We start from the raw sequence: 20,037 nt of genomic DNA on the forward strand, positions 1-20,037 counted from the left end.
CTGTTGACTCTTCCAGGGGAGATGCAGAAAGAAAGAGCCCCTGTGAACCAGAAAACTGAGGTGAAAAGTGGCTGATTTGCAGGTCTGAAGAGTCATGGTCAGGTTTCCATCAGGGCAGTCTGCCTGAGCCCCTGTCAGCGTCTGCCTATGGAAAAACTTCATCCAGATAGAATGTAAGAGACATCCCTGAACAACCTGTCACTTAGAGCATTGCCCCGCTACAGGAAAGGTTCCTGCTCTACCACAGGTGCAGATGGACGTATGAGCATGATTTAATCAAATATACACTCTTCTGCTATATGCATACATGGATTTTGGAGATTCTTTGTAGGCAGTGTAGTGAACAGCCATGGGAGGAGGTACACAGCATCGTTTCTCTGCAATTTGTTGCACAAGTGCTGCATGATGCACATCATGTATGAAAAGGGCAGGATGGCAGGAGCTGGCTGCTAGTGCATGTGGTCCTCAGGGTCAAGTTAAGTGCTGCTGAGGGAGGGAGGGAGGGAGGAATTGCTCCATCCCTAGGAATGCCTCTGCTGGGCCTAGAGATGCTCCCACAGAGCAGGTTAGTGCTGCCAGCTGGCAGAGAGGCTGCAGCAGGCTCTGAAGGCTGCAAAGGCTCCTTGTAGGAGGGAAATACAGAGCACTGTGGCAGAAAAAGCAGGTAAACTTTTTGTAGGGACCAAGCAGATACTGCATGGAGTTTTCTGATCAGGGAAACTGAAATTTGCTGGACTGAAAGACTGGAAGGCAAGCTACGTGGTTTCCTTGCCTTGTGCAAGGATGTAGCCTAACTCCCCTCAATCTTCTGCTCTGTAGTCGTATTTTATAATCTTTTGTTAAACTTCTGTGATATTTTGTCTGATTTCTTTTTCTTCTGTTTCTATTGATGTACAGTTTCAAAGCAAGGTGCAGTTCTTCAGCTGTGCTTTATTGACACCACATGGAGCAGGGGGATTTCTTCACATCCAGCTGACAGCTCTCTCCTGTTTATCCTCTGCACTTTGGGTCTGGCTTATTCGCAGCAGCCTGTGACTCAATGCAGCCGCTGAACCTTTTTGAGGAATTGTTCTGTTAGTGATTCCTCATCACGTATTTGTGCAGTTCATTGTCCTCAAGCTGTGTAACTTTGCATTTGTCCTTGCTGAATTGCCAGTGTTTTCCAAACTACCATTCCAGTTTGCCAGAACCACTCTGAGTCCTTTCACCAATGTGCTGGCACCTTCTTTTCATTTGGGGATCTGCATGTGTGTTTAATACATGTTCACTGTCCTGTCCCCCAGGTAGTAATAGAAATACCTGCTTGTTAGGTCCAAGACTAATCTTTTTGCTGGCACATTCTCCCAGACTGATTTTTTGTACCCCTTGAGATGATGTTTTTTCATAGTTTGCTTATTGAAATGTCATGTGAAAATGGCATTGGAACTCTCTCACGGTATCTACTGTTTTTTTTTCTGTACGCAAGAGCTGCTACCCTGAAAAAGAAGGAAACAATCAGTATGACCACGAGTAGCGGTCAGCGTGGGTTTGTCTAGAATAAATCGCCTCCTTGCTGTCAGGTAGGCACTTATAAATCATCTGCTTCTTCCTTCAAGGGGGGATTGAATTTGGTTTTATTTTAAAGACGTTTGTCCTTTCTGGGCTTCTGGAGTTTCATCCAGAAGAGATTGAGGGTCTGGGAATTCAAAAACTTCAGCTGATTGTTTTAGTTATAAACTTTGTGATGATCAGCATCAGCACAGTCACTTTGAAAAAGTTTATCCCAAGAAATCCCATGTTTAAGTTCACGCTCCTATGTTATGGCTTGTGTTGGGTTAACCGCTCTGTTACAGCTGGCTTGTGTCATGACAGATTTCAGGCCTTTTTTCTCAGTTAGAGTCCAACTCCTTCCTTTGTCTTCCTCTTTCAGTTTAATACCAGGGTCCTAAATGTGGTGTGCACACAGGTGAGATTCAGAAGGACATGCTGAAGTTTGGTATAATTGTGTGTATATTCACAAAGATCAGAAATTCAATAACATCAGTAGTGAGTAATGCTTTTTTCTCACTGCAGTACCAGCAATTCAGATTCTGGCTTACAAAGCAACCAAAGTGGTGTTTGCTTGGTTTTGCACAAGTTCCTCAGTAGATGTAAGTCAACATCTCAGGCCACCTTCACGCAGCCTAGGAAAGTGCAGAGGTTGCAGGTCACGTTCGTAATGCACTCACAAGCTCATGGGAGAGTTTCCAGAACAACTGCTTAGTTTAGTCAACCCCACTGTTTCCTCACCTTTATGAGCAATGGAGCCACATCAGCATTGTAATACAGAGGAGGGAATACCACAGGTACTGACAATAAGTGTGAGGGACTTTTATGTTATTGCCCACTGTTTTGCACATGGTCTGGTATGATTCATCATATTCCCAAAATGGGAGCACTGTTACAAAGACAGCGATTTGGAAATCTCATCTAATTGAGCCATGAAGAAATCAGACATAACAAAAGAATGGAAACAGCTGATGTACCCCACGCTAACCGTAAAACTAGCTACAAAACAATTCATGTCATGGGCTGTGAACTCAGGGAAGAAGAGATAACTCTGATCAGTATCCAGCCAGGAGAGGGTCTAATGTATGCATAGTGATACCAGCCATCAGGATTTTAACTTGCTGTGATTTAGTGGGCCTATTTATAAAACAGGTACCTGTACTCGTCCTTCCAGGTTTTCAAGGCGCTCTCACGTTCTACCAGTCTGTTAGCTGAGTTTTGAAAACAAGCCTGTGCATTTGAATTGAGGAATTTCTAGTCTGCCAAAAATGTGGAAGATCTCTTTCCTTTCTCTTCACCTTCAACCCTGCCAGCAATGGACTGTGTTGGCTTTCTTATAAACACTTCAAGAAGTGTTTGTTTTGGAAGCCATGCCAGTGTGCTGTTTTTCTGAACATTCAGCACTGGTTCCTGTCTGTCTGGTGTTTCAGTTGAGGTTTTAGGTGTCTCCTCCATAGGCAGAGCATTGCCAGTAGGTTGAGGGAGGTGATCATTCCCCTCTCCTCAGCACTGGTGGGACACATCTGGTTCTCTCCAGTACAAGAGACATGGATATAAAGGAGAGAGTCCAGCAAAGGGCCACAAGGATGATTCAGGCCTTGGAGCATCTGTCAAACAAGGAGAGGTGACAGCTGGGGCTGGAGAAGAGAAGGCTCATGGGGACCTTCCCAGTGTGTATAAATACCTGATGTAGGGCAGTACAGAAGATGGATCCAGACTTTTCTCAGTGGTGTCCAGTGACAGGATGAGAGGCAATGGGCACAAGCCGAAATGCATGAAATTCCATTTAAACATAAGCAAAAACTTCTCTATTGTGAGGTTGCTGAACCCAGGAGGAAGTTGCATAGAGAGCTTGTGGACTCTTCATCCTTGGAGATGGTCAAAGCCTGACTGGCCACAGCCCCAGGCAGCCTGCTGTAGCTGACCCTGCTTTGAGGAGGGGCAGGTTGGACTAGATGATCTTCAGACCTTCCTCTCCCCAAGCTGAACTATTCAGTTGTTTTCATAAAGTTGCCATTGATTATGAGAGTCATAAATTTTATTTAGTTAAATAATTCATGCCTAGACCTGCTGTCTTCATTCACAAGTTCCGGTATGTTTCTTCTTGTGTTTCCTTTAGGTCCTGGCTCCATGCCCGTGTCCCTTTCTGTGACATTTAATTCCTGTCTTGCACGCATACAGAAATTTCCAGTATTGATTTAATGGATGCCTAAATGCTGTTCCACTGTTTATGTCCTTAAAATCTCTTCCTTCATGGTCAGTCTTGGCTTCCCAATCAGTAACCTTTTATAGCCTTTTGATGTGTTTATATTATCCGCTTTCATATTTGACCTCCCACTTGCAAAGATCTGGAGTGGAAACTCCAAATGCCAGACACACAAACACAAGTTGACATTTTCTGAACCTGTAGTCTACAGCTCTTGCTTCAAAGAGATTCAAACCTTCCAAATGTGAAGGATCCTGCAGTGCTTACACTGGGGTCTGAGTTCATTACCTGCCTCAGCTGTCAGCCTCTTGTGTAGATCAGACTCATCTTGACTGCTGAGCAATTGCATCAGTAGTTGGAGTAATTGCACCAGTATAAACAACTGTGTAGCTACAGGTTGTACTGGTTTGGTGCACTGAAGAGCTGAAAGACTGCTTCAGGTTGTGTTGCTACTACAAGTGGGGTTGGGGGTGCTGGAGACTTGCTCATTGTTCTATAGCTGGGATTTTTAGTTAATATACCTTTTGATGCGTTGTTCACTTTTTTAATGCACTTAAAACGTGCATGATTGTTTGTAATCATTTAAGTACATAACCCCCAAATGTGGACACAGCCTTAAACTACAGCAGTGCATCAGGTCTCAGAGTTAGCCTCTTTGACCTGGGCATGTCAAATTGATGACTACCTACAGGTGTGGGTTAATGCAACCTCTAGCCCTTGCATAAAACAGCTGAGACAACTCAGGCAGAGGCAATCACAGGTTTGTCCTATTGAAATGATGTCAAAGCAGTTGCACTGTTCACACAAAGTTCGCTCTGGTTTGTGTTAGCATCATCTCTAGAAGAACTGCAGGGATGACCCTGTATTGTGCAGGGTGTCACAAAAGCTTAAGTGAGTCACAGCTGTCTGTCTTCCTCAAGCTGAAAGCTGCATGGAGGAGACTGGAGATTGACTTTTGAAGTCCACTCAAACATCAGCTACTTTAAGCCTTATAACAATATTAACATCAGCTTGTAGGCAAACTGCTCAAAGGTTCAGAAGAATCACTTAAGTACACAAGCCGAGCTTCTTACTTACAGATATTGGGGTCCTTTTCTGTAGATGCTGGGGATATTGTGTGGCCCTCTGGTTAAGGAAACAGATTAATTTTATGAAAATCTCTTACAAGTTATTATCTGTTCTCACTATTTGTTTTTGCACTATTGCAGCAAAACAAATACTTGCAAGTATTTCTCTTTTATATATGTAGTGCAGGCATCTCTCATATATATAGCACAGGCATCCTTTTGGGGCTTGACTCAAAATCATTCAGTTACTCAAGATTCTAAAAGAGGTCCAACTATGCATTTTGGTGACTGCAGGTGGTTTACAGCTGCTGGAAACACAAAGGCACAACCTGACTCCAGAGGAGAGTAGAAGGTGGCACTCTCCTGCCTTTCCAGGCTGCAAGAGTGGCTTTTATTGCCCAAGTATTTCTCAACCTTGTTACTGCCCAGTGTGTGTAACAACTTCATAGTAAAGCATGCAAGAGAGTACAGCAGAGGGGAGAGTGTCCTCATGCTGTTTTGCAACACTGCACATTAGAGTTCTTCAGCTGTGCTAAGAGGAAGTTGTTATTGAGTTTTGCTGCCATTTAAGGAAGGTTAAAGCTCCAGTAAACTTTCTCTGAGGCGTCACCTGGAAACCACAGAGGTACAAATTCATATTCAACACTGCCTGTTGAAGTTGCCACCAGGATGAAGGTTAGGACAAGGTGAGCGCAGACCCTGATTTGAGGAGCAAGGCAAGAACAGTGCAGTCTGCACTGCACAGGAGCTACGCTTCTCAGCACACACTGTTCTAACCCCCCAGGGGTTATTGTCAGCAGTTGAAGGCTTGAATGTTTCATAGGAGGGGGCGCAATGCCGTGTGACCGGTGTGTGTAGGTGCAACAAAACCAAGCCTCAGAACAGTTCACAAAGTAAGTTGTTGCCCATTCTTTGGGTGACGGTGATGAGTTTGTGCTGATAGGGATCAACCACTAGTTTAGTGCTCAGATGAGGACTGGTTTTAATGGAGGGCAGAGAGGCCCCTTACCACAGCAGCCAAGATCAAAAGGAGATCCCTTTTCCTCTGGAGTTGTCTGGTTCTGATCTGCTAGCTATTGCTGGGGTTGGCACAAGAGAAAGCTCCGTCCTTCGTCCTTGGGAAGGTGAGAATAGAACTCGCAGAAGGTGGAGCAGGTGCTTAATGCTGAGGTCAGAAGAGGAGCTGAGAACCACTAGATTAGATTTTCATCACTGAGGGCAAGTTCAGATGGTGGGAAGGAGAAGGATGCCCTTTTAGACTGCACTTAGCTGTGGTGAGCATGAGTCGCTTTACATCCCACCAGTCCCCCTTTCTCTTCATAACGTTGTTCCTCGGGTGTCTGTGGACCTTTGCATGCCTCCCTGGATGCTTGAGCTTCTCTGAGATGTGGTGGTCATGGCCAGCATGAGGGCTGGATCCTGTGTGGGTGTCTGAGCTCCTTTCTTGACTCCTTTCCCCCTCGAATGAGCTGGTATGGGGCCCAGATGGTGGGTGCAGGTGGCTGGTTCACACACACTACAGCTGGCCAGGTCCACTGAGACTGGCAGGGGCACAGCTGGAGGGGACAACAGCTTGGCACCTTGTCCTCTGCACCAGCAACGTACTGTTCCCTTGGTGCAGGCTCCTGCCTTAGCAAAGAAGGTCCAGAGAAGCCCAGACTGCAGCGGAGCAGGACATGAAGCTGTGAAACCCTCTGTCACTTTTGGCCATGCCACCTGGGGCTGTGCAGGGGAAGTTTGGGATGTGGCTGGAGGAGGTCTGGCTGCAGCGAGAACCAAGCAGCTCAGCAAGGCATGGGAGCGTGCTAGGGCTGGTCAAAGAACTGACAGGGCAGACACCAGGCTTGCCTGGTAATGTGTGTGTCCCTCCTGTAAAAACCGCCTGTGACATTTGTGTATAACCAAGAAGGTGCCTATTGGCAGTTAAATAACCCAACAAACCAGCACGAATGCTTTTTTTTTATGAAGCAGATTTGACAGAGAGATTGGGTGAGTGCTAATATTCTCCTTGAGAAATTAGAGCATGAAAGCCTTGGGCAAGGTGAGTCCATGACACCAAGGAAACAGATGTCAGCACCAGCAACCAGATCTGCCCTGCTCATGGGTGCTCAGCCCATCCATCATGCAGAAGGCTGTAGTGCTGGAGGGATGGCCCAGGGAAGGATGGTGAGGAACCAAGTGTAGTTAAGCCAAGTACACACTTCAAATGTGGGGTTTTTGTGCCTTCTAGAAATAAGCAGTCTCATAACCCACCATCTGGTTCAGTGTTATCCACAGCAGAGCACCATGTGCTATGAAAGGAAGGCTATCAGCCATTATCAACACCATACATTCAGTACATGCTGTGAAGCGTTCCTGCACCGACAGCTTCTTACCAGTAAATATAAAAAGAGGAGGAAAAAGTGGATGTACTAAAGAGAAAGGGGAAGGTTGCACTGGGCAGCAGTGGGAATGGAGACACACAAGTGCTGTGCTGCTTGGGGTGGTTGGTGTCTTTCAGCAACCCCTGTGTAAGCAGTTACTGCAGCACCTTCTGCATCCCCACCAGACCTTGCAGGAGCTCTGTCCCCCAGCTAGGACAGTCTGCAGCAGGGGATACTTCAGTGTGGCTGCTGGGCTGGTGCTCGGCCCTTAGCAAGTGAATTGAGGCATCAGATGAGCAGGCAGGAGGGCTTATCTGATACCCTGACCCTCTGCTGAGGTCCTGCTGAGTTGACTGAGTGCCTTGTAAGTGCTTCTTATGCTTTAGGTTTTTAGCTGATGCTCCCCTCCTCCCTGCAGCTGACAGCTACTGGAGCACAGTACTAGGAAATACTAGTAAAGCATACTTTGAATTCACATAGATTTTGTAGAAAAAGAGTTCCCTTTTTTAGAATGAGAACACTGTCGTTGTGTGTACAACTGTGTGGCATCTTGTTTGGAATTTCCCTTGCTTTCTATATATACACATGCAGCAAAGCCACAGGAAATGGAAGTTTTAAAAAAATACCATAGAGCATAGGTATCTGCTCTTGAACAAGTTTTATTCTTGTAGTCAGTTTTATTATTAGTGAGCCGTTAACCTCGCAGTGTCATTTAAGGCTGCTTCTTGAAAGATGTGATGTCCTAAATCACCGGAGGAAGAAGCAGGCATGGCCTGAAAGGTTGCAGAAGACCTGAGAAGCTTTTTTGGCCTTATGCTGCCCATGCTGCAGAAGACAGCATTATTGTTGATCTCTCCTGGGGCTTTTTGGGGTAGGGACCAACTTCTGAGGCTTCTCCCAGTTGTATTTTCTGAGATGCAGCGAGTCAGTCTTGCCTACAGCTGCTGCTGTGATAGTGTGCTAAGGGCCTACATTCTAATTAAGTCCAGGAGTAATGAGAACCAGCAGTTAGAGGATAGATGGTCTGAACTCCTCGTTGGTGGTGAGACAGCTGCTTAGGAGCTCTGAGCTTGTCCAGGGTCTGAACTCGGGCTGGTTTGGAGAGCAAACCTGAAGGATGCTCACTTAGTGAGGGAGGTATTTCAGAAGGGATGGACTAATCATGAAGGTAACTGGACAAATACATCTTGGCAGCTGTTAATACGCAAAGGCACATTCCTGCAAGACCCAGAAGAGACAGTTACCTTGCTTCTACCTCCCAGCCTCCTTGGACCTACAGTGGTACCTCTGTCTGTCTTCTAGTATTGGCATGCCTCTCCAGAACATCAGCAACTAGAGATTTACTGAAGCCCAAGCAGGGGTTTACTTTGCCTGATAATGGGGTTCATTTATCTTGGATGCCTTTTGTCGCCAATACAGCAAATAAGGAACTGAATGCCGTACAGTCACATCACTTTTCTGTACGGTTTCAGGAGGCTCTTGTGTGAGCCCTTGTTGCTGCAGTTCTCCAGGTGATGTGTGTTTCAGTGAACTAGCGTTGTACAAATGGATAATGAAAGTTCATAAAGTTTATGCTATTGAAGTTCCTTTCATTTTGTGCAGTTACTTTCTCATTTGCATGTTTTTATTGCTTTATTTTAGGAAAGAAGATGGGTTGCTGTTTCCACTTAACCAAACAACACATGCACTACTTGGATAGCCATTCAAGTGGCAAAGAAGACCAGTGGGAGGCCAGAAGGAGCTTTCCTTAATCTAAAGGGTTCAAAAAATGCTGGGAACTTGTGGCTGCTCTCACTTCAGTAATGGGGCAGTGGAGCTGACAGGTTTTATGCATTCTGCTCTGCAAGCTGTGGATTGTGAATGTAGGTGGTTATGCTTGCTTGGGGGATGCCCTGATGTGTGTGCTTTGTGTGGTGAGGAGAGGGCAAGTAAAGATTTTCTAGTGTTTACCCAAGAGATCTACCAGTGACTTCAGTGTAAAAGTCAAAGCACTGGGTAATAGACAAGTTTTCATAGGAAGATAGGTTATGCCCTATAATCTTAAACAAAAATTTGCCTGTAAGACGCCCGTAGTTCTTCGCAGTGTGTGTAACTGGGTTCTTGGTTAAGCCAAAACAAGAAAAAAAGTAAGTAAGGCTTTTTAGCAGCCCCCAAAAAACTCAGTAGGAAATGGTAAAGTAAAATAGCTCTGAAACAAGGCATTTTTATACTGAAACAAGCAGGTCTGTCCTAGATTTTTGCCACAGGCATCCAAATTTCAGTCATCACTTACTGCACAGCTTTAGGTAGTAGCTGGAATCTGTGCTTGATCTAGAACTTCATGTATTTGGTCCAGTGTGGTCCACACTGCAGGTACATCTTGCTGTCCATCACTGGAGCGCCCTCCTTTCTCATAATTCATGCCAGTCTCTCTCTGCTTTGACTTGGGACTAATTCATGGGTCTTAAATCTACAAGGACAGGTACAATTTATTTGTGTACTGCAGACTGCAGATTCTCACATCTAATTCTTGCATCTAATAGTTGTAGGTCAGTCTGTCCGACTATAACCCCCTGGGGCTAACATAAGTAGAAAACAATAGCAGACTTGAGCTTCTGACGTACATTAAAGTAGCGATCATCTCAGTGCAATAAAAAAAAGGTGCTGCCAGAACCTAACTTACTGTATTACTGCATTTCTAACTGTCTTGTAATGTCAATTACTGGGAAAAAAAGTCTGTCTTGTGCTGTATCAGTCACTGTCAGTGTAGTATTGATGTACACTGAAGCTGTAAACAAGGCTTGTCTAATGAGAACAGCCAGGAAAAGTCAGATTAGTTTATGCCACAGGAAGTTTAATCATCTGTTTCTCAGCCTGATTTCTGTGGGCTGCATCTGATCTCTGAGGCCTTAAAAGGCAATGTCTAAAATGGTCACTAAAAAAAAAGAAAAACATCTCTGCTTGTTTGTGCATGTTGTGTTGGGAAAACCAAGCTAGTAATCAATCACAGGTTTGCAATCAGTTCAAGATTAGATTGGCAAGAACTATTGCACCTGCATACAATGGCCTGGGCATCTTTTTTGGTAGTATCCCACCTAAGGCAACATTGGCATCAACCATTATCTTCCTTTAAGGCTGTAACAGCATTCTGAAAAGGAAGTATCAAGGAAAATGGCCACAATCTTCCTGAAGTGTAGTACTTGGAAGGAAGCAGGGCAGGAGTGTCATTACACAAAGCAGTTTTATTTAATTATGAAAGGTTATGGTTGCACTCAGCCTCTACTTTCTTTACTCTGCATCCTATCTTTAACTCTAGAGCTGACACAGTGAGAAATATCTGAAGCCAAGGCTGAAAACCCCTGTGGCCTTGTTATATCTGTACACTTCAGCTTCTGATACTTCTCAAAACAGGCCCCTGCTACTCATTGAAGTTATCACCATTGCAGAGAGGATAAGAAGAAATATAAGCTAGCACTGGCACAGTCACAGATGTGTGGCAGGGTAGGGCGTTAAACATGTTCTTGTGCATCTTAAAGGTCATTCTTCCTTGCATAAATGAGGAGTGGTTTGTCAACATATTTGAAAATAGTCTGAGACTGAGGTAACGAAACAACTTGTATCTGAAACCATGACATTTAGTTAGCCCTTAGTGCAGTTCAAGGGACAGTTTCACCTTTAAATACTTACACTGAAAGATTTTTGACCACTTTACTAATGTAGTAAAGCAACTGCACAATCACTTTTATTATAAAAATAATCCTTGGGTAAAATAGGAATACAGTCAATAGTTACACAAATACACATTTACAAATGTGTAAACAGGTAGTTAAGGCACAGAAAAAATAAATATCCCTCTACACTCTTTCTGTGCAAAAAAGACAGGCTGGTCTTAGTCAATAACCAGCCCTTTTATGGTTTCTTCACTTCTCCTGATTTCAGCTGAACACAAGGATTTTCTGATGTGATGTCTGAAAGTTCAGCCTCAATAGACAATACTTTCACTTTTAATCCAGATACAGCACAAGATTTTTACTGTCTTCTGCCAAAGAACTCCTCCCCTGTTCTTCAGCTTACATTTTTGGAAGGGGAGGAAAATCTCAAGTTCAGTCATTTGTTTTTCCCAAGCCTTCCAAGTGCTGTAAAGAGTTAGACTCAAACACAACTCAAGCTGCGCTCTGAAGCTAACTACCACTGTATGTTTCAGTTTAATCTGTAGCAGGATTTGCATTAAGCTTGCATTCCTTGTAGTTGTCAAAAATAGTTCTTCATAAAAACACTTTGCTTTATCTTGAAGCCTTTCATACAGTCCAAGAGAAGGTGAAATCAAGTCAGAGGTAGATACTGCTCATCCTCCTGTTTCCTAAGAGCTGAATCACTCTGGCTTAGGACTGAAGGAGATATGTCCAGAGCAAGGTTTTGCTGTCTATAGAGTAGTGATCGACTTAACACGCCTCACACCGCGTGGTCACTGGCAACATTCAGCAACATGCTTCAGGAATTCATCACTGAGTTCGTCACTGAAAAACCTCATACAATGAGGGCATCTAAGTTCACCCTGTGCCCTGCCCTCGAGTTCTGAGTCTCCACTGTCCGCAGGAGGAGAAGCTTGTTCAGACTGTGAAGATGTCCTTCTCGTGCCTGTTTGGCCTGGGCTGTTGCCTCGTAGATGTTCAACATTCGTCTGCACATACATATGGTTTTGGTTACCTATGTGAACTCTGAAACGACTGTTTGTGTCTCTTGAGTCCTAGAAAGAGAAAACAACAGCCATTGAAAAAGATACACTAAAAAGATATTCTTCAATAGATTATTTTATCACTTTTACCTGAACACTGCTCATGGTTTGATCAGAAGATCTGTAATTAAAATATGCATCCATTTTTGTAATTTCATTAATAAAGTTGTAAAGATGACTTGTAGGAAACACAGAATAGAGCCACTATGCCACTGTTATAAGAGTCATAGCCATCCTTCTCTTCCTTCCAAGAAATCAGCCTTGATATGCTGATCCAAAATAGAAGGAAAATGGACTGGGAAGGGGTATTATGTGTGTATTGGGAAGCATCTCCACTAAAACTGACTGGTATAATGTAAGTTTTTGATAGCTGCACTGAGATGAAATGGGTTTAGAAGTACTGAATTATTTTTAAGTATACTTAAAAGTATATTTTAGTCCTGAATCCTGTTGATGTGCTTTAATTGAAAAAGTAGCATGTTGCTTCCTTACCTGTCTTCTTGCTAGCTGGTGTTGCAGGCATGCAATTTCTGCCTGAAGCTCTTGTATTTTGGTCTGTGCTCGTTCTCTGTCTGATCTCTCAGATGTGAAATCATCTTTATAAACTAGGACCTGGAAAACAGAATTCTTGTGTTAATATTTAGGAATTAGAATGCTGGCAGGTTAGATCAAAACACTGAGGTTGCGACTCCTTTGTTTGTAAACACTTACTCCCATAATCTCAATATCTTCTCTATCATATCTATACTTCAAAAGTATTTATATTTCTTCTTCAGATCTTCCATATTTTGTATTAAAGCCAGCAGAACTGCATGCAGATCTGCAAGTAGTGGGTTTTCTTTAAATCTGTTAAGTATCTCTATAGCCAAATGTGGCAAGCCAAGTGGCAAACATCAAAGGAAATAATTTCATTTTCCCCCCTTAGACTTCAGTGGTCTGGAGAGAAACTAAGAATTCCTGCCTCTAGGAAAAAGAAACTTAATGACCTGTTGCTCCAGCATTTGTATGCGCTCATTATCTCCTTCACTAGCTTTCTTCACATCTTCTAATTCTCTCTTTGTTTTTATGCATTCATTCATTTTTTCTTCCAGAAGCTTGTTTAACCGGAGTATCTCCTTGCGCATCAGGTCAGAATTCATCGGTGCTGAAGCTAGGCTGTGCTGCTGCTCCAGTTGTGTCTTCATCTCTTTTAGCTGCAAATGGAGTCGCTTCACATACTCATCCCTACTCGCATCATATTTCTGCCATTTGGCATTTAAGTCTTCCACCTGAAATATTACCCAAGAGAGTCATGAAGAACATGAAGACACAAACATGAAGACATAAACTTACAAGCTTTCACAGAGTGCTTATGTGTGCAGGACCAAAATTCTTTAGAAGGTGGAGGTGGCCCTGGCGTAGTGCTGTTCTCCTGGGGTGGAATGCTGATGCATGGAAGGAACAAGAAATTTTTCTTCTGCAGTGTATTTTTAACAACAAAACCCCCAGTATCTTAAAAAATAATGTAATCAGTCGTTCTCAGCTAAGGAACAAAGACTGTTTGCCATGTTGAAAAGAAGTCTGGACTTGCATTAAACTGCCATTTAATTAGATTACCAGACTTTACCTATTCCAAATGTACTGTAATTCAAAATACTTTATCAAATCTTAATCTTGTACAAAATGAAAGTACTCACGTGAGCTACTTTTTGTTTTAACATCCTGTTTTCATCTTGTAGGCTGCAGATAAGAGCTTGAAGTGAAGTTTCATTGCCTAACAGCTGTAATTTTTTAGAAAAAGGAAGTGTTACTTTAACATAAAAATCTCAAATGCTACTTAGCTATGCTGTTAATCTTTTCTAAGTTCCTCTAAAGTGTTTGCTATCAGTGAAACAAACACATCTAGGTCTATCTCTTTATAGTATATTTCTAAATACTAATAGTATAGCCTACAACTTTTATTACTAATAAAGCAAAAAGGTATCCAGATTTTTGCCACCTTGGTCTTGCTTTTTAAAGTAGATCTCTGCTGTGTCATAAAAACATATCTGCCTTACCAAATTCTGAGCCTACTGAAGGTTACAAGAAAAATACCCCACATTTTACGTGCATGAGGGTCTGATGATGACATTTTTCACAAACTCCTTGGAAACTACTTGTTTGGAGTGGAGGAACGCATGACAAAGACACAGATGTGCCTTCATCTTGCTTTGTTGTTACTGTCAATTTTGGCCACTACTAGGAAGAAATTACTGAGGGGAAAAAAAAAGCAACAACCCTGCTTGCTAAATAATTAACTAAAATGATACCTTTTTTTTACAGTTGTGACATCTGCTTAAAAAAGCCCCGATGTACATGAGTAATATAGAACACTTTTGTACAAAATTCCCTAGAATCAGCTAGTAATTGCATCTGAAATTTCTCTTCTTCAACAGGGAAGTCCCCACTGTATAAGGTTAGCTACTTATTACACGTATCGAAGTCAATCAGGTTTCCTGTCTATCAATTACATGTAAAATATGATAATACTAAATGCTTTGAGTTTCTTAAAAAGTCCTTTTTTCTTAGATCTAGTCAACCTCTAACTATTTCTTACAGGTAAGTGATGTGCATAAGTTCTGTGGAAATGCTCCTGGGTTATTTTATGATGCATAAGTGCACGCATATGGAGTTTATCATAAAAGCATAGATAAGTGGTCATGTGAAACATGGCATTACTGCTACAAAGCCGTAAGAACATGAGACAATTACTCTTTCTTGTGAGAACTAGCTGTAGCATCCTACTCAATACTCTAAACTGTTACTGGAGGCAGCACCTCTAATATTATTTCCTTATGGTATTATGAATTACCTAATGACTCCAAACCATTATGTCTTCTGGAACAACAGACCAGGATCTACCTCTACCCTACATTGGAAAGCTTCAGCTAAGGTGAAGATGCAGCAAAAACACACAGCCATTAAGTACACCGAAATCCAGGTGTTTCTTTGTGCCCCTCAGTAGCATTTCTGCCACCTTCCTATCTAAACCTCCCTCCTGGAGAGAAACATTGCCCTGTACTGGGAGGCTGGGGGGAAACCCCAGAGCAAAGAAACAAAGGTAAGACACCTTGACTTCTTCCCTAACCAGCTTTCTGTAGGTCTGTACTATGTGTACAAAGCCAAATCATGACCTGAGCATCTGCTAGAGTGTTCTTAATATCAATACTACTTTAAAATATCTCTGTTTTGTGGTTATTTAGATGCTAAAACAAAAATGAGGAGATACCACCTTCTTAAGTGCAGCACCATCTAGTGATGCACAGAAGCATGCTGTGGTATAAAGAAGACGCTGTCTCCTGTTTATACAGGGAAGAATTGTAATCATGGAATTGCTGAGGTTGGAAGGGACCTCTCAGGATTCTCCTCTCAAAATAAAGCCTCTGGTGGTGAGACGGCCAAAATGCAAGGCACTGACAACTGCTTCCATCCTAAATAGTTGGTACTCAGAATTATTTACATCTTGCCATGATAGCCTTTTCACCCTACATGAAATTATATAAGGGGATATTTCTCACCATTCCCCAATTACAACTATCACATTGTAATTAACACCTTGGAAGGTAGTAAGACTTTAAAGAAATACAGTAGCAGTAAAAATACCTGGTTAGGTCTTTCACTGGGTATCTGGTCATCTGAACTCCCCTTCTCTTTTCTTTGCTTCTCTTCTAGACATTTTGCCAGATGTTGACACATTTCAGCTGTGGAAGCTAATTTACGTTGAAGTTGATGCATTTCATCAGTGAGTGAACGGCACAAAACATCACTGGTGGCCTGAGCCTTCTCTCTCTCTGCCAAGCTCTTCTGAAGTCGCAAGATTTCTCTCTCCTTTTCATATGGAGGCTGGTTTATCATCTGCTGTATCTCTCCATTTTTCTCCTCTAGTTGCTTGTTCAACTTCTGTACTTCCTAAACATAAAGGGAAGTTACTGAAAAGTAAGGTGAACTAAAAAGCCAAAACATGTCTAAGACTGAATTCCATATTGCCATAACTCCATATCACTCACTGCAAAGTACTTAAAAAGTAAAGTCCAACTCATTTATGATCACTTGACCTTGGAACTGACAGATCAATCAAAATCAGGAACTGCTCAGACAGCTATACAAGCAGTTCCTAGTCAGTAGAATGCAGCAAAAATTCAGGATGATTTTATGGTAAGATAAGCAGCAGCAACAACAAAATAACAACAGAACTTACAAGAAACAAAGTAGTTTAAAAGGAGTAACTATGGAGCCTGAGAAATGCTTACTGGTCCTGCTTTCTAAGTTACCAGATGGTAGAGATTTGCTTTAGGAAAAAGGGGAGCTGGAAAGTCATCTTATCAAAACCAGCGAGGTGTATTCATTGCCTGGAACTGTCAGAAGACAAAGCAGAGTGAGCATACAGAGCAAGTTTCCCATCTGGGAAAGGATGAGTGCTAAGGACAAGCAAACTGTAAATGAAATCCCAGTGCGAGCAGTGACTCTGTTTTGGCCATAGCTGACTGTCCAAGGCACATGTCCAAGGAGCTTCAACATGCTCTTAGGGAACAACTGTGTATCTTGTTGCTGCATGTTCTTACTGATTTGGACGCTTTGTGGGATCATCCACACTGCATTGAGTTATATATCCGCAGGTGTTTTGAGAAGGAAGAGGTTTGCTTGCCAACTGGGTTAACCCAGGTGATTCCATGCATCCAAAGTACACCAGTCCCAGGTCTGATATCCTCAAAAGCAGCAGGTGCTGGAAACAGAAACCTGCAGCACTGCTCCTCCAGAATCAATGATGCCCTGGATGCCATCGCAGACCATGAGGCAGGTACAAGCTTGATTCTACCCTTCCAGTTCTTCAGGAGTGCTAATGGAGCTGTAACCAATCAGGAGCACTCTCCCAGCATGCAGGCCTCTGACTTCCACAAAATAGCCGCTGTTGTTATTTTTACTGACAGTGATTTATTTCAGTGTTTCTAATTGGGCATAAAATGTTTTTTTCTAAAAATGAATAAAATTAATATCTAACTTAAAGAGACAGCACTTGCTCTTATTGCTGATGTGCAAGTTCTTTAGCATCATGCTAAATGCTAAATTTTCCCTTTGCCATAAAGACATTCTGACTTCAAAATATATTCAGATCCCACAGGTTTGTCATCTATCTGCAAAGTGTCAGGAAGATCATCTCTTACTACAAATTTCCACACATGAACTTACTTAAATGTATTTTAGGTGAGTGTCATATATGGAAATTGTTTTGTATAAGCATTAGGTCAGGAGATTTCTTATGACAAAAATACTTGTTTCAATTTTAAGCATTGCTTGTCAGTTTGGAAATTATGTACCTTCATATAGGAAGAAATGCTTTACAATTCTTTAAGCATTTCAGGTTGAACATGGGAAAGTCTCAATGACAGTAACAAAACCAGCACTTGGGGAAGATGGAAGGGAATGCAATGTTGAGACTTTATCTTGTCATAAAAGATACCAATTTTCCCTCATTTATCTCCTCACAATCCAGACTTGCCAAGTACTTCTCCAAGTAGAAAAGTGCTGCTTTAACGTCAATACAAAAATCCATTTTTAAGTGCACTTAAAAATCACAAGAAAACAACACTGTAATAGAAAAAGTGGTGGCATCAGTTGTTTATCTTACAGAACAAAACTGTTGCGTCTGATAAAGAGGAGAATCTTCAGTAAGTAATATGTAACTTTGAAATTAGGGGGTTTTGCTGTATTTCCATCTACTTGTGAGAATAATTGCATGAAGATGTATAATACCACTCTAAGTTTTTGGGTTCGGATGTTATAGTTTATCTTCTTGAACTTAATGCAGCGGACACTACTGTTGGATACAGATGGCTGAGCTGCTTTTCAGTCTGACTCTGGGCACACAGCAAAAACTTGTCAGACCAAGGTCTGTCAAACTGCATTGCAGTGGGCAGAACATTCACTCTCCTGCCCTGGCACACTCAAACCAAGTGGGGAAATTCCGACTGGACACCACAGGAAAGTTCTCACAATAACAATCAGCCGTTGGAATAATCTCCCCAGGGAAGTGGTGGATTCCCCAACGTTGGACACTTTCCAGATTCGGCTGGTCAGGGTGTTGGGACATCTAGTCTAGCCTGGAAAGGTTGGACCAGATGATCCCGGAGTTCCCTTCTGGCTGGTATTACATGATTCTATGATTGATTCTAAGTTGTCGGCACCCTGGTCTGTTTCCATGAACGCGAGTCTGCATGCGAAAGGCCCACATCCTCCGTTCAAGACAACCACTGCAGGACACACTAAGCCTAAATTACTCATTTTTGTCTAGAGAGGAGCGCTCAAACGCATCTCCGCCGTTTACCTGGCTCAAGGCTTCCACTCTCTGCGCCGAGAGCCGCTCGCTGTCCTGGAGCTGCTCCCGGGCCTGGCCCAGCTGCTCCAGCAGGCTCTCCACCAGCGACAGCGCCGGCTCCGCGCCCGCAGGCCCCGCCTCGCCGCCCGCCGCCGGCTGCTGCTGCTGCTGCCGCCGGGCCAGGCTGCTCCGCAGGTCCTGGATCGTGGCCTCCTTGGCAGCCAGCTGCAGCTGGAGGTGCTTCAGCTGCTGAGCGGACTCGTGGTACAAGGTGCAGAGCGCGTTGTACCGAGGCACTTTATTCTTCAAGCTCTTGTTCTCCCGGTGCAGCTTCTCCAGCGTCTCCTCCACCTGCTTGAAGCGGGCCGCCAAGGGGTCCGTGCTGCTGCCGTCGCTTACCGAGCACATGGCCGGGGAGGGTGAGCCGCGCTCCTGCTGCTGCCCCTTCTCTCCCTTCTGCAAGGCGAGCAGTAATCCGGCCAGGTGCATATAAACCCGGAGAGGAGCCAGGCAGCGCTGGGGTGGCTGCCTCTTGTCGCTGCTGCTTCGCCCTTCCGCCTTCCCGCCGGGGGAGGAGGATGGCCGCCCTCCTTTAAGGGCTCGCAGGACCCGCCTGCTGCTCTTCCCCACCGCTTTCCTACGGCGCGGGCCGGACCGCGCTCCGCCCCTGCGGACGGGGAACCCCGCGGTGGGGGAGCAGTCCCGGGGGCAAGGCAGGCCGGGGAACCCCAGGGAGGGGAAAGGGGAGAGGAGGGCGAGGGGGGCCTGAGCCAGGAGAGGGCCGAAGGCTGGGGCGAGCGGGCGGGATGAGGGGAAGGCGGCTGAGCGGAATGCGCGGGGAGATGCTGAGGAGGGGCCGCTGAGGGGGCTCCGGGCGGAAAGAGGGGGAGCGGCAGCCGCTCGGGGAGGAGGGGGCTGTGGCGAATGCAGGAGGCCGCGGAGGAGGAGAGGGGGGCCCGACGCAGCGGGGTCCCTCCAGCGGCTGCGGGACGCGGTTCCCCCCGCGTTGCGAAAGCCCCGCTCGCAGCGCCGCGTCCCAGCAGGAGCCGCTGCCGGAACTTCCCGGCCCGGAACGGGACTTTCCCCGCCGGCGGCGACCCCCGAGGCCGGGCCGAGCCGCCCGCCGCGGGCCGCGACCCACAGAGGGGCTCGGGCCGGTGTGTGAGTGCTCTGCCCGCCGCCCTGACACCGACCTTACCCTGAGCCGGGCCCCGCGGGGCGAGCAGCGGCAGCAGCAGGGCCCGGCTCTGGCTCTGCCGGCTCCAACAGTGAAGAAGCGTCCAGGACGTGTGGTGTGTTGGTCTGCCTCGGTGCAGCGGGAAGGCTTTGAACCCGGGCAGAGCAGCACATCTCCTCTCCAAGGCTGCTTGTTTCTGCGAGTGTTTGAGGAGAAGGTTGACTAGAAAGGACCTTGGAGAGTCCAAGGTGTGCCAGTCATCGGAATTCATATCGGCCAGTGTTATAGATACGAGTTGTTAAGAGTAAACTCAGCTGCAATAAACGGTACCTACTGGCCGTTTATCTGACAGATGATTTCGTTATTAGCAGCATAAAGATAGAACTTGTTAACCAAGGATACAGCTATTGGAGAGCTCATGCTGGTGTACTGTTTCTTATAGGAGAGAAGTATGGTGAGCTGGACTGATGTTGAAGTATTTTTTAGATTGGTTTAGTTATGTCCATGTCGTTATAGTGGTAGAACCATTTAGAAGGAAAACACCTTAAACCAGTACAAAAATAAAGCCTAGGTTACATTTGATTATTATTTGTAATAACGTTTATCATGTGTCTGTGTTTATATAATAATGTAGAGCACACAGAGCTCTATA

General features: G+C 44.5%; 1 protein-coding gene and 1 long non-coding RNA gene across 3 annotated transcripts; one reads left to right on the forward strand and one right to left on the reverse strand.

Annotated features, from left to right (window-relative positions):
- The first annotated feature begins 3,055 nt into the window (after positions 1-3,055).
- LOC130608654 (uncharacterized) lies at positions 3,056-11,212 on the forward strand. The gene is made up of 3 exons (XR_008974598.1): positions 3,056-3,197; positions 8,805-9,025; positions 11,082-11,212. It is a non-coding gene; the product is annotated as an uncharacterized LOC130608654 (long non-coding RNA).
- Positions 10,863-18,761, reverse strand: TNIP2 (TNFAIP3 interacting protein 2). 2 transcript variants are annotated; one of them, XM_057426748.1, is made up of 6 exons: positions 18,608-18,761; positions 15,499-15,804; positions 13,554-13,637; positions 12,864-13,145; positions 12,370-12,489; positions 10,863-11,889 (listed from the first exon to the last, which is right to left on the reverse strand). In XM_057426748.1, the coding sequence occupies exons 1-6, from the start codon at positions 18,695-18,697 to the stop codon at positions 11,608-11,610; spliced, it is 1,164 nt and encodes a 387-aa protein (XP_057282731.1). In that variant the 5' UTR covers positions 18,698-18,761; the 3' UTR covers positions 10,863-11,607. The 2 variants fall into 2 exon arrangements, with proteins under 2 accessions (XP_057282731.1, XP_057282730.1); XM_057426747.1 differs by having other exon boundaries at positions 18,218-18,761.
- Positions 18,762-20,037: the final 1,276 nt, after the last annotated feature.

This window comes from Pezoporus wallicus, unplaced genomic scaffold (assembly GCF_028554395.1).
Source record: "Pezoporus wallicus isolate ANWC-B61680 ecotype Strahan unplaced genomic scaffold, APGP_CSIRO_Pwel_v1 scaffold_13239, whole genome shotgun sequence".
Lineage (NCBI taxonomy): Eukaryota > Metazoa > Chordata > Aves > Psittaciformes > Psittacidae > Pezoporus > Pezoporus wallicus.

Bases quoted from the DNA above. Each gene is read 5' to 3' on its own strand.
- TNIP2 (XM_057426747.1), bottom strand. From the start codon at position 18,697: ATGCACCTGGCCGGATTACTGCTCGCCTTGCAGAAGGGAGAGAAGGGG. The intron at 13,146-13,553 runs GTGAGTACTTTC...GTAATATTTCAG, and splicing joins TAAAACAAAAAGTAGCTCAC to GTGGAAGACTTAAATGCCAA. The intron at 12,490-12,863 runs GTCATTAAGTTT...TCTGTTTTCCAG, and splicing joins TACAAATGCTGGAGCAACAG to GTCCTAGTTTATAAAGATGA.